General features: G+C 35.3%; 1 protein-coding gene across 2 annotated transcripts in view; it reads right to left on the bottom strand.

Moving 5' to 3' along the window:
* Nucleotides 1-3,009: 3,009 nt before the first annotated feature.
* SLC17A6 (solute carrier family 17 member 6) overlaps nucleotides 3,010-14,468 on the bottom strand; it is a 30,206-nt gene continuing 18,747 nt past the window's right edge. For both annotated transcript variants that reach the window (XM_085300809.1, XM_085300810.1), the window contains 9 exons: nucleotides 13,026-13,140; nucleotides 12,014-12,101; nucleotides 11,826-11,912; nucleotides 10,797-10,939; nucleotides 8,599-8,748; nucleotides 6,170-6,302; nucleotides 5,341-5,451; nucleotides 3,735-3,862; nucleotides 3,010-3,342 (listed from right to left, as the gene is read on the bottom strand). In XM_085300809.1, the coding sequence (XP_085156935.1) occupies nucleotides 3,010-3,342; nucleotides 3,735-3,862; nucleotides 5,341-5,451; nucleotides 6,170-6,302; nucleotides 8,599-8,748; nucleotides 10,797-10,939; nucleotides 11,826-11,912; nucleotides 12,014-12,101; nucleotides 13,026-13,140 (1,288 nt within the window). The remainder of the gene's footprint in view (nucleotides 3,343-3,734; nucleotides 3,863-5,340; nucleotides 5,452-6,169; nucleotides 6,303-8,598; nucleotides 8,749-10,796; nucleotides 10,940-11,825; nucleotides 11,913-12,013; nucleotides 12,102-13,025; nucleotides 13,141-14,468) is intronic.

Raw genomic sequence — 14,468 nt, forward strand, 5'->3', positions numbered from 1 at the left:
AGATCAGTTAGTTCCTGAAGGTACTTTAAAGATGAAACTGATTAAATGATGGATTATGTCACAAATCTTTTTTTTATTCAAACATTCTAAAAGAGATTGTAGAACATTTGCCCTCTGCTTATAAAGAATTTTCAAATCGTTCCAGTTAATATTTGCCTTCATCCCCCCAGTTCTATCAGGAAAGGCAGTTGCTGAGTTCCTGCTGAGTTGTGCATGGCTGAACAGTGCAGTGCCTAATGGTTGGATTAGTCTCTCTCTTGGTCAAAGCAATTAAAAGGTGTCAACCTAATAAGAAAAAAAATTACCTGTACTTAGTGAAAGGAAATTATTGAAACAATTCCAAAAGATAAAGCACCTGTAAAATTAGACTGAAAACTAAGAAGAATTGATTTCAATTGTGCTAATTCGTTTTCATTTTCTAACCCTTTCATTTACTACGATAAATACAACAGCACTTTTACAGCCCTTATTTATCCCACTTTTGTACGRTCCAGGATGTTTCCATGGTGACATCACACCAGCCCAGCAAGACACTTAGCGGTAACTTTGTGTGTTACATGAGGATTCAGCGTCTGATGACAACTAGTCTGTTGACGAGAAGCACTGGGCGCACTATTGTCTTGTCTAATGTTTTGTAGTCTTCTGCTCAGTTTGCTGCTGCTTCATTCTTCTGCGTGGTTCAGGAAAACCACTGAGAGGTAAAAATTTTGTTATAAAAAGGCTTATTTTTAATGTAGGATTTGTTGAATTTCTCTAATTCCCATAGAATCTGTCTAAGGATGGACAGAAAGTAACATTATCCCCCAGCTAAGTAATGCTGTTGCAGGAGCAAGATAGAGAACAAATTCTAAGAATAGCAGTCTGCGGCAGCTTTTCACTTGCTTTAGAGAATGCTAATCCACATCAGCCATTTAGTTAACACGGATTAGTTTCTGGTCTTTGCCAGTTTTGCTGCACTGGCTGGTGCATTGACCCTCTGACTCCTTTTTCGTTCACACCTACGCCACATATCCTTCTGAGAAGAGGAATGGCAACCCAGCATTAGGTGCCGTTAGGGCAGAGGAGAGGCTAGACCATGCAGGGCTGTGGGTATCCAGCACAGCTCCCAGCTGAGACCTACAATATTATCTCCACATTGACAGCAGAATTTATTTTGCAGTGCGTATAATTTTAGTTGTTTGTGTTAAAGTGCATCTRAAAAACAACAAGGAACTACAATGGTCCTTTTTTATACAAAAGGATAAATAGAGCATTTTATTAACACTTTGCAGCAACAAAAGTGACACAGTCCACATCTTTTTCATTAAACAGAGCAAAAGCTATGGTCACGTTTTACATCACTTTGAGGCACAAAGCAAAATATTTTTTCTTAAGGTCAAGGTATGATTTGCATTAAAAAAAAAGGAGAAGAAACAATCTTCAAGTTGTATATTGCGGTAGCAGGGTTTCCAATCACTAGCACAATACAATGAACAGACCAAAAATCCAGAATGGATTATTACATACAATAATAATCATTTGATTGAATTAAGAAATGGATCATTGTTGTCATTTTAGAGTATTAAGAAGTGGTCTGGTGTTGCTAACTTCAATTTGGTTTGGTTTAATCCCGACAACCCCAAGTATATACAACAAGCTAAATGAAGTTTAATATATAGACTAGAAGATTATGCACTTTATAATGCATTGCACTTATTGCTTGGTACACTAATGTTGCAGTCACTGTTGAGTTATATTGAAAAGACAAGCTTGATGCTTGTTGGCTTCTTTCAACCCAACACTAGTTTTTTGCCACTTTGGTTTATTGTGAATTTATATGTTACTTATATTCAGTGTCCATTATTATTAGGTTTAATCCAAAGACAAATAAATTTATTTCAGGGATTTCTAAAATAGCAACATTTTCTATAATTACAGTATCTTCAATAAACATATCTATGTATACAACTGTGGCACAATGTGTAAAAATATGAAAGCTATTAAGGGAAGAATAAGGGTTAAATTACTCTGTTTTGTCTATTGGCTTCAAAATATTCTGCAAAACAAATACATCCTTTTTCTTAGGGCTATGTGCTCGTAGTAAATTTCTCTTTGGAATTTTGTATAAGACTATATTTTTTTCTAGGTTATATTTTTTTTCTCTCTCTCTCTAAAGATACCAGTACAAAGTTGGAATAYACTGCAAAGAAAAGAATAATAAAGCTTGTTCTTGGTAAAGGGATTTGACAGTCTGCATGAAAAGTCAGACTTAACATTATATATATTTTTTTTTATACTAGTTAATTAATGCAGGGAAGAACATGACAATGCCTATAATTTCATAAGATCCTGTAAAGAAGAGAAATAAGAATTTGTGCCCAAACATTCAATATAAAACTCCTAAATAATTTCTTTATTCATCACAGAGTAGCCTGCAGCATGAAATCACGATAAACATACAATATGTCCTATTTGTTCGTTTAGGCTTGATACAATTACCATTAAAGGAAATTGGATCAGTCCCACCTAAATGCCTAGGACTCAACCTTTCTTCTTTAAGAAAGCTCTTGTCTTAGGCCAAACACACAATTCCTACATTGCACTGAGTAAAAGTGTGTATTTAACACAATCTCTTTCAATACAGTGTAACAAATATATAAGTGCATTTTTAATGATCAAGTAATTTTGGCTTTCTAAAAAGAGTATTAGATGTGCCAGCTTAGTTGCTTAGTTGTGCTTTAATCCTTAGTTATGAGTTTCAGCTCATATATACTGTAAGTATCTAGTTGCCTCTACAGTTTTGACCAGTAAACCCTTAAAACTCTAATGTTTATAGAACAAATATAATCTAATGAAAGTGATGACATGTCACAACTCATACAGATTGCACTTTAATGGATTTTTTTTTACAGTAAGACCTTCCTGTTTGATATGTGTTTACATGTTTATACCACATTTTATTTCTGTGTGCAAACAATCACAATGAATTTAATCACAAACACTACAAAATATATCCAATATTTAGGTTTGTTATGAATAATCTCCTTCCTTGTAGCTGTATGAGTCTCGTACTTCCTCTTGTACAAATTCCTCTTTTTTCTCCCAGCCATTAGGCCAGCCACCATTGACCTGGGTTGTAGCACCATAAGACTTGGTGGTACCATAATTTACATAATTCTGAGTAATGTCCCCTGTCTCTTCATCAAGTTCATCTTCATGAATAAAGCCACATTTCTCTTCACTTGTCTGCTCAGGGTCTGCCCAGGGTTGTTTCTCTCCTGAAGCAAATATACCATAGAATATAACGCCTCCATAATGAACTAAAGCAGCAATAAGGAAGACGTACTGCCACTCTTCACGTGTCTGTAAAAAAGAAATTTGCTAGGTCAGACCTCTACATAGATTCCTCTAAATCCTCTGAGCCCAGAGATTTAAATCAGGCTCAGATGGTCAGCACAGGCTAAAACATTTAAGTGTCTGGTTTCCAGCTACTTATATTCATCGGCCTTTTAAAAATCGCTGTCTAAAGGTTAATATGACTGTTTCTTATTCATTAGCCAACAAAAGCATCTATATGCTGAGGATACTGTGAAACATGCTTCAAATTTCCAAGTTCTGGATGCTATTACCTGGAGGTCCCCAGACCTTAATACAGAATTTCTGGCAAGTTGTTTTATAGAAAGGTCTTTTCCTTTACTATTAGCATCAGCTAATAGTATTAAMCTGAAAGATTTGAAAACTGTATTGCATTTTACCTTGTTCTTTGTCATTGCTCCAACAATTATAGGGCAAACCATCCCAGACAGGGTCCCGACTCCATTAGAAATCCCCATTAAGATGCTGGCATACCTTGGGGCAATGTCTAAATGGTTGACATTGAATCCTGCAATACAAATATCAACAAATATTCATACCACAAACAGAGCACTACTTCAGTTCTGAACTGAAAAATAATGCTGTCACTTGACAATTTTATTATGACACACCGAGGCTCTTTAATTGGATTTATTTTTCTCTAAAAAGCTTAAAATGATAAAATAACTTTAGAGCACCTCTGGGTTTTCATTTTCTTAAAAGAAAATGTATTATGAAATGATAGGAAGTGTATTTTCTCCCAAAATGGCAGTTAAAAAAAAAAAAAAAAAAAAANAATTATGATTGTGTAGGGCAGAGAATCCCAAAGATACGTAGGCAGAGGTAAAGCTCAGATTTCCCCAGTGTCATTCACGACCTTTTTATGGTGTAAATAACATACTGAAATGCTGAGTCATTTCTTCTTCCAGCTTGTGCCRCTTTCTTTGCCTATTGTCCCTATTTTTCTTTTTGTCATGCAGACCAGCAGAAGGAACTTGCTGTTCTTGTGAGGGAAGGGAAGGTGAAGGGATTCAGCTATCATTTATTATTATTTAGYGTATTTATCTATAAATGATTTAATAATTGCTTTAAAAACATATTTCTTTGTTTCTTGGCATTTCCAACAGCTTAACTCTGTTCAGACTTACTCAGTAGCTATTCAAATAATCTTAGGAAAAACACAYGGTTCTATGAAGTAGCAAAACCTATCATCCCCCAAATAAGTAGATAAGTAAGTGAAAGCAGAAAACAAGTCTTCGAAATACAATAAAAGGGAAAAGGCAGGTGACAGGATATGGCTAACTCTTTGATAAGGTACAGTGCACTTTCTAACTGCTACAGAAAAGGCATGATACCTTGTGCAATAAGTGGGATTAAGGACAGATTTGATCAAGAGAGTTTAGATATCTGGCACAAAAGAAAAAAAGAGCTTGTTTCAGACATAAGGAACCAGCATGGAAGAGGATACAAAGATCACAGTGGGAGAACAAGCAAAAGCCAGGTGACTTGTGTTGCAAAAAGGGAAAAGTGAAGATATATCAGCAGGAGAGGGGAATAGCTGATTTTTAGATTTAAAAAGTGGTAGTAAATAGGTCCCAAATATAAAAAAAAAAGCAACACAAGCTAAAGAGTAACCAATATGCAGTGGAAAAAATAGTAGAATATCTATGTCTAAACAAATATATGTCTATATTTAAATATTGATATAGAATATCAGTCCATTTGTATTATACATTTAATTTTAAGAAAAATCTATGGTGCACATTAGCATCTCACTGGAAAAAATGTCTACTTTGCTGCTGTGAATACAGAAAACRTCAAAGTATTTGAACAAAAATAATCAAATAAAGTAGACATATTTATTGTTCTTTCGTTTGGAATGATCATAAATAATATCATTTAGAATTCTGAATTTTATGTTAAATTATTGTCAATGAATAAAAAACAAACAAGATGTTCCTTCTCTTAAATCAAAATAATTTACTAATAACAGTAACGTAATCTTACCAGATATGGCAAATCCACTAAAGCCCACAGCAAGCACTAAGAATGAAATAGCCACTCCTTTACTATGAGAATATCCCACCACGAGAAGAAGAGTTGCTTCCATACCAAAACCTTGGGAAACCATAGAGAAAATTGGACATCAGATTTAATTATCTCTCAGAAATTACAAGCCTTAGAATACCACATTCTGTAGGAGGGCAGAGCGGTAAACATTACCTCAGAGTGAACTACACTCAGGCAATTCTTTCATCCCTAAAAAGCCCTTGCTACATCAGGTAATCCCTACTTCATTGTACGCTGACTTGCTGTCGCTTCCTGTCAGTCTGRAGATAAAGTAAGGAGATGTGATTAGGTTGTCCAGGTAGCTCCCATTGATCCGAATGGCAGCATACGCTYAACCTGCTTAGGAATTTTGAAGCTGTCATCACAGCTGAGATCCAGCTTGCGTAACTTCGGCTTCTTAGCAACTAGATATCTAATGACTGTTAGTTTTCTGGGCTGTCTTAGTGCAGATGGAGTTTACAGGAGTAACTAGGGCTCATTAAGTAGCTAAGGATAAACAAATTACCCCCCAAAAATCTCATCTGCTTCTTTAAGTGCCTAAGTGCCTTTTTAAACACCAAAGGTAACTATTGACATTGGGAGTAGGAACACCTGTGTTTACACTTATTTAGTAACCACATCTGTAATACACAACAATTACTACATACAAAGCATTACTTCACAYGTACGTAAAACTAGGCAGTTTGTTTGTTTACTGTGCATACAAGTTGCTATGTGGGCATTGAATCTATTCAAGAAACTTTATTAATAAAATAGGAAAACTTACCTCCACAATTCATTATCTTTCTCACAGTAGTAGTAGAAAGAATCTGTTTGCTTCTTAAGAAGTCTGCAATTTGCCCCCCAATAGGCACAATAATTGTCATCACTAAATGCGGCACAGCAGACAAGATACCCACCTAAAAGAGTAGACAGAAACCACAGAGTATAAACTGTAAGAAAATATTTCTCAGTTTCTGATGCAATCAGCAAGTTGAATCAATTAACTGATTCTCTTCAATTTCAGACTGTGTGTTAAAAATAAAAATCTTAACTTTATTAAAAGAACAAAATTTGTGATCTTAACTTGTCATTGTATTTTCTAAAGGACAGCCAGACTTCTTAAGAATCTCTAATGTTATGAAACTTTACGTTTATAAATTGTTTTCATTGTTTCTATCTGATCAAGTGGCTTTTTTTTTCCTGACTGATAGCCCCCTTACTCTTCCTTTTCAGAAAATTTATAATCAGATATGTCTAACTGAAGTGCTGCATTTCTGTTGGTGATGGGCATAAGTTTGCCCAGAAAGACTAACATGCCTAGATGTGTCAGGCCTCTGAGAGATTCCTCGTGGTTCGTCATCACTTGCACAATGGCCATTTGCCTTTGATTTCCGAATATCCACCAAGCTTCAAATTCTATACGGGCAAAGGATATGTCTGAGGAATTCTGTATGTAAAGGAAGATAGCAAACTAAATATCCATAGAGAATATACAAAATGCTATAGATACTAAAAAAATAAGACATAGTAATTTTGCAGTGACTGTCCCAAAATGTAATAATATATTTGAAGACCATTCCTTAAAAGCAGTACAAAGTATCTGTGCACATGGAACGAACTGCCACCTGCTATCTCCTGACAATGTAACTGCCTTGCAGATAGTCTGTTTTAGCATGCGTGACATCTTATTCTAATATGAAATTCTGGATTTTGTGTGAACCTGAAAATGTGCTTGAGCCCAGGTTTGCGTATGTTCTGTCTGTGTCAGTCTCRCCTGTGCTGTGTCAGCATGCAGTGCAGATTGCGTATGTGTCAACTATGTTGTGACAGCTAGCTTCACATTAATAGGTGTTACTCCAGTTGAGTCAGATATTAACTAGGAGATAACTGTGGTGTTCCGGTTACTACTGTGGGGTATTCCTGAGTAAACACTAATTGTTAATTTTGTGACTGTGCATCTCTGCAGCAGATGAAAATYGGCGCTGCTGCCATTGTTTACACAGCTCCAAATTTCTTTGAATACGCTCTCAGAAAAGTCTTTTAGAACAAAATGATCAGGTTAATCCTATAAGGCACGAGCCTTTTAATTACATGTGCAACAGGCTATGTTTCAAAAAGCATAAAAGCATAGCTTCTTAGAAGAACTCCAGCTAGCTTTAAAGTTCCATTTTGCAGAATTCTGAACACTCAATAAACTGACTTAAAGATTCAAATAAATATACTACTAGATTTACATGTTTACTTTGCTTATCAAAAAATACTCATTATTTACCAATAAACATTAAGAACATATCAATTTTGAACTAAGGTTTCAAATGTTAAGTTTTCCATCATGGTACAATTATCATGAATTGTTTAACTTTTTCTACTCCAGTGTAGTATCACATGTATAAAAACATTCTAAAACCAAAGCACCAGTTGAAACCATCTCCRTTCTTTGAAGATAAGTATATTGATGGGAGACATCCAAACCTGATCCTCATTTCAAAAGTAATTTCTTTCATGTGATAGAATAGACTTATGTACTTTGATCTGAAGGCTGGAATTCTAGGACTTAATTTTGCATCTTCAGCCCATCTTTAAATGCGGGATATACACTCCTGAGATTCGTTTGCATCTATCTGTATTCACGTTAGGAGTCTGATCCAAATTCATACAAGCTGCATGGAACTTTGGATCATCCTGAGGTCTCATATTTTGCCACCATCTGTTTCACTTCCTAAGTGAAAAAGGAGGTGCAGTAGTTCTTACATTAAAGGGGAACGTAGAATCCTATCCTTCCTAAAGCCAGTTGGCTGTGTTCTGCAAAGTACTCCTGCAAAAAAGTAGCTATTTCTCTGGATTTCCCTAAAGCTTTGGTAGCGTCCTCTGTTCCCTAGGGTGTCAGGAAGAAGTATAATGCATCTTTCTATATCCTTCTAATACCTTGCGTGGTCAAGTGTCAAGCACCTAACTGAAGGTGTTTTGAARTATGGCCCCAAGTAGATCACCACTAAATAATATCATCCTGCCCTCACCTTCCCCCGTCCACTAGCTTTTCATTTTTGTTACTTCACTCGTGTACTGACAGTAGAGTAACTGGCAGGATAAGATTTAAAACTTGTAARTCCATGGTAAATGAAGAACACTTCTCTTTCCTTCTTCTGAAAAAGACCACGAACATGACTGGTATTTACTCTTCTAAGATAAAGGCTTTACGTTATTCTTACATACCTTGCTTATTTCAAACCCAAACACTTCCTCAAAGTAAGCAGGCTGACTAATAAGTAACAAATAAAAAGTCCAGCTTCTGCAGAAGTTTGCGACAATTATTGCATAGACTGGCATAGATGTAAAAAATTTTCTCCAYGGAGTCTTGTATTTCTGAAACACAAAAAAGAGGATCCAATTAACATTTTGATCACTGTCAACTATATATCTTCTCTTTTTCTATCTGTTATTTTTACCTATACTCCAAGAAACCCGTGTGCAAGACTTTACGTACTTGTATTCCAGACTTTGTCATAGAATGCATGCATCCATGTTTGGATAATCATGATTTAATTTAAAAATATAAGCAAATAAAAACTGACTACAAAGTATACAAGTGGAGAAGCTCAGTTATTTAGCTGTATCATTTGATAACATTCTTGTACAAGTGCGRTCAGTTCGATCTCATTCAGTCATATAAATGTGAATATACTTAGTACTAAGTAATGTCTCTTTAAAAGAGAATGCTGCTGTATCTAAGGCAACAGTCAGATTTTACACTATAAGCACACAATTTCATCCAGACTTATTTTAAGCATGTATTTTAGCATCTAAATCTTAATTCCAGCACTCTGAATAATTCTTTTAACCAAGACTCAGCCGAAGCTGCTAGGATAATATATTTTGGGTTGTTTTATTGTCTTTCTGAAATGAATTGCATAACAAACAAACAAAAAAAAGGTGACAGATGGACAGAACTACAATCCTGCTGAGTCCCTGCACCTCTTCATGAGCCCAGGGTTCTGCCCATCTGTGTTGATCCAAGTGCATGATCCAGCCCCAGATGAGTATTTGAAAATTACTTCAGCAATGTTTCAGGCTAGATTTGGTCTACTATGTATGCCTTGAATACTGGCCTTCCTTCAAAGAAACCCAGGCCAGTGGATAGTTATTTGCAATGCCTTGTATACCTATTAAATTACATTGAAGAGAGAGTTGCAGATTAAATGAGACTTAATTATTTAGAAGCCAGACAAAAAAGCCGACTTGATATTTTGGGAAGAATTTCGGCCTGAGTATTTCAATACCAACTGAACTATTAATATAAATGAATTACTTTGAAAAATGTTAAAATAAAAAGCACCCAAAAAAAGTAAACAGAAAAGATACAACTCACACTAGGACTATACTGACTKACTTTGAAATATTTCATTACACGTGAGATATTCAAGAGCACTTATAGCCATAAGAAACTATAAATGTTGTTGAATATCATTTTATGACAGTCCAAATGTTAGTTCAAGAACACCTAAAAATGTCGTCTGGCAAAGAAGTGACTGTTAAGCATTTCCAGTTTCCTGTTCAATCTGGATAAAAGCTTTTCATTAAGAGAAAATTAGATTATTAAAGTGGTTCCTATTATAGTTTCAGTCTGAACTAGCTATCGCTCCCACAGGCTGCTTCATGTAGAGACCAGAAACCATTTACAATGGGATGTTCATATGCAGGCACCCTGTCTTGGTGGCTAAAAGAATTTAACAGTACGGTAACAAACCATTGCATGCCTCTTTGTCAAAGCACTGTGTATATATGCTATACATACTAATGTATGTAAGGTTCTTCTATGTTTGTTCCTCTGAGTCTGCAAGGTAGATGGAGTGACAGCACTGGATCTTGAGGGAAAAAAAATACTATCAAATTTACCAAAACTCTTTGTTAATTTTCAGAGGGAGAGGGGGAAATATAATGGGTCTAAGTCAAATAAGATGCAGTGATTCCRTAGTTCCTTTGAATTTCAGTAATATCAAATGACAAATGCATTGATTGCAGCCTAATGAGTCTAGCTGACTAAGAAATCATTGGGCTGGAGGTAGAAGCAATGAAGAATGCCTAGAGAACTCAGTGAAAGGAAGRTCAATGACAGCTAAGAGAATAGAAACTTTGATATGATTTTCTCAATTGCTTGAAAAGAGTTTTCCACAGCCCTTAGCTCTTAGAAAGAGCAGAGTTAAATTCCATGAGTGATCCTCTAGAAGAACTGCAGCCTATATTATTTTTATGAAGAAGCAAGATCTAACCAGAAATCCATCAGCAGAGTTCAGATGTCCCCCTCCCAAGTTCAGTTGTTTAAAACATGCTTTTCTATGTTAAGGTATTTATTTTTTATATATTTGTTTTTTTCAATATCTCATAAGAAATAAGTATGAGAGTAATATTCTTACTTCCATTGCGCCTAGGAGGTTGGCACTCTCTCCGATGCTTTCTTCTATATATCTCCTTTCTTCATCTGTGATTGTAGGATGTGCTGCAGGACTCTCGTATGAAACCAAAAGCCAAAACATATACCAGACTATACCAAAGCTCCCTTTGGAATGGAAAGAAAGACTTTGGAAAGAAATGCACACTAAAGCAGCAAACATGGAAAAAATCTGTGGCTAATAAATAAATTTAAATGGCAGTTGTTGCTACAGCTTCTCTACCTAGTCACTCTAACAGAGATACAGATCCTGCAAACAGCATGTTTGCAAAATATATGAAGAGCTGGACCACAGTAAAGTCCTTGTTTCATCTACAGAAAGACTTCTCTGTAAGAGAAGATTCGCTGATATCTTTACAGCAATTTGTACAGTGCACTGCAGTGAAACAGCTTCTCTTTCATTGCAACAGAATAAATGAAGTTCCATTCTGCCTTACGTCGTTGTTGTAGGGACATCTCACTAACATTTTTACCTGCAAAGTACAATATTGTGGCACTGTTTTCAACATAGTAATGCAGTGCCTGAGTAGTTTATTCATTTTGTATAAGATTTACCCTAATTTACATGAATTTTGTGCTACAGAATGGTTTGAGGCATTATTTTCCATCAGTGTAAATCAAGGTAGCACAACTAGTGTAAATAGAGTTACGTATGAGGTCTTCAAKGCAGCTAAAAATCAGGACATCTTACTCAGGGCTTTTATACTTTTATATTTGTATAAATGAAAGAAAGATGTTACAAGATCTGAGATTCTACAGATCTGCATAGCTGTTTGCACTACTCGCCCTAAGAGCAGCAGTTTCACTGTGAAGCAGCTTCTGCTCTTGTTTAATGACATTGCTTTGCTACACTACTTTAATTCCTGTTCTTTCATTTTCCTTTATCCTAGACTGTATTTTTAGCTTCAAAAGTCTTAACAGTAGCCTTTTACATTTCTAAAGGGGTAGAAGAGGGTCATACAACATTGGAGCGAAATGAGCAAAAACGCCGTACCATACACGTAGAACACAGAAGACCACCCCGTGTATTGCACTAGAATCCCAGCTAAAGGCATTGCGATAACAGCTCCTGCGTAGGAACCTGCAAAACAAGGCGCGTGTGAATGAAAATGGAAAAACAGTCAGTCTCAAAGTATTTCGTTGTTACAAGTGAAAGAAAGGCAAGGACAGAATGCTGCTTACCACAAAAGGAAGTGGTTGCTAACCTACTTCTTTCCAGCGGAGGGGCCCACTTGCTCCAGATGCCATGGCAGGCAGGGTAGGTGACCCCCTGGGGAATGCGCATTTCACACATTAGCTAATGCTGATCTACCAGTCAATGCCTTGTCTTTGTATGAACTTCTATTTTAAAGCTAGTACAGACATAAAACAAGAAGATACCTCACACTTCTACAGCAAAGACTGAGCACAGCAACAGAAAAATTCCAGTTCCTATAAAGTCTTTTTTTTTTTTTTTTTTTTGCATCCTATATACATTAATGATTTCTGAATCCTTAAAGAGGCCTTATTAAACAGATGTAAAACTTAATTATCCCCCTTCCTTCCCTGTTTTTTCAGGAAAGAATAGTGAAGATGAAAAAAAAAGAAAGAATTTTAATGCACAAGTATCAAGGTCAAAGACAGGATCAAAACACAGATCCTCAGGAGTCTTTGTAATGCTGGGCTCATTTCTTCAGCCCTCTATATACAATCTTGATTCCTGGTGACCTTTTAACATTTAAAGTGTARTACACAAAATATATCCATATATGAATGTACGAATAAGTTTTACATCACTCTAAAATGAGAAAATAAAATCAAAATGAGCTTAAAAATACAAGGTTATACGAGAAGTTTTTCACTATCTTTGTTTCTAATGAACCTTTCTGAGCAGTTAAGGCAAAGAATTRGATGTTCGTTGATGCAATTTTTAATGAGTTACATTTTAGGTTTAATGACAGACAAATTGCAGAAGACTCACAACCCTGAAACCTTAGAAAATGTAATATGAAATATACAGTAATTTTTTACAAAAGTCRTGTTTAATTATTATGAGGTCTACATGGTTCTATAGAAAGTTATATTTTTTCTTACTTTAAAGTTTTGATTCCTATGCAAAATTCAAAAAACAACTTTTTGCAAATGTAAAAGGGTTTTTTGTGAAAGTTAACRAACATTTATCACATTTACTGGTTACTTTATACTTTTTCCGTACCTCTACAAGGCCCTGCAAGATCCTAACAAAGATGACACAACCATAATGCACCCTGGCTGCAGATGGTATTAACATATTGAGGGAGGATGTCAGCAATATAGCCGCACCAAACACTCTGCAAAAATGGAAAAAAAGAAAAAAAAAAAAAAAGAAACAACTTCAGTATTGTTTGAATTGACTTATTCCACATATGTTCACATATCAATATAGATGTATATAAATATATGTTCTTGACGTGGGAATATACCAGCTGCTGGACTGGATTAGCATTTACCTCCATGTAGTGTAATAGCTTGTCTGATGAGACYCAGACCAAACATAGACATATCCATCTATTTGTCACTATTTCCTACGGAAATAAATGTGATGCGATCACAGGCATATATTTGACTATCGCTTTATACACCCCCTCTTTCTTCAGTTAATCTTCTAACCTATTGGCCAATTTCAACCAAATCTGATTGAATTCTCCACTCTCTAGAGAAATTAGAAATTGGATCCCTAAATATTTTGAGAGAATAAGTGGCTGGGTGAAAAAGGGAGTTGTATTAATGCTTTAATTGTAAGAAAGTGGCAACATGCACTCACTTCTCACAGAACAGTAGAGAATTCACATCTATAAATGCCAAAGCAGCATTAAATWTTTCAGAAAGAGTTGTATTTTCTTATAATTATCTCTATTTTCAATCAATTTGGAAACTCATATCCCTATGAAAACAAATCACTCTTTTTTGCTGTTTTTTTCAGGGGCTGCTTGTTGAATATTGCTGGTTTTGATTTTAACTGCAAATAGGGACTGCTTTGAACACAACACATTTGAAGGTCCAAASAAATATGTGAAATGATTATTCATTTTCCAAATTTTACTGTTTTGACTGAATTCTGTACTTTATTTAATAAATATCTACCCCTCGCAGGAAGAAGCCTTTTCTCCATCATTATTATATTCTTTTTTCATGTTAGTTTATTCCAATATTGTGCAATTACGTTTTTTTTTCATTTTTCCTTTCACTGAAATTATACAACATTTTTTTCACAGGAGTTGTGCAAAGACAGGAACCCTGTAGGAAAGCCTGGCCACTTTCTTTAGATGTCAGGCTAAGATAAGTCGCGGAGACTTCTTAACACATGACATCACAAAATCTGATGTGGAACTGATTTAACAGAAACCTTCAACCTTAATATGAGTTTATTAGCAAATGGTAGGTAAATGGTATAAGTTTTTGTTTCATAGCTTTATTACTCAACCCAAAAGCATGAGTGGTTCATTTCCTTAAATTTTAATGCTCACCCAGTATGTTCTCACACACCATCATAATGTCTTGTTTTTTTGTTTGCTTTTTTTTTCTTCTTTATTTATAAATGAAAATAGTTTGGGACTCATAGGAATTTGCCTGCAATTTTTACAAATTCCCTTTAAAAATAAGATGTTCCTTTCTATAA

The sequence above is a fragment of the Rhea americana genome, unplaced genomic scaffold (genome assembly GCF_003343005.1).
Source record: "Rhea americana isolate MKP2758 unplaced genomic scaffold, rheAme1 scaffold_17, whole genome shotgun sequence".
Lineage (NCBI taxonomy): Eukaryota > Metazoa > Chordata > Aves > Rheiformes > Rheidae > Rhea > Rhea americana.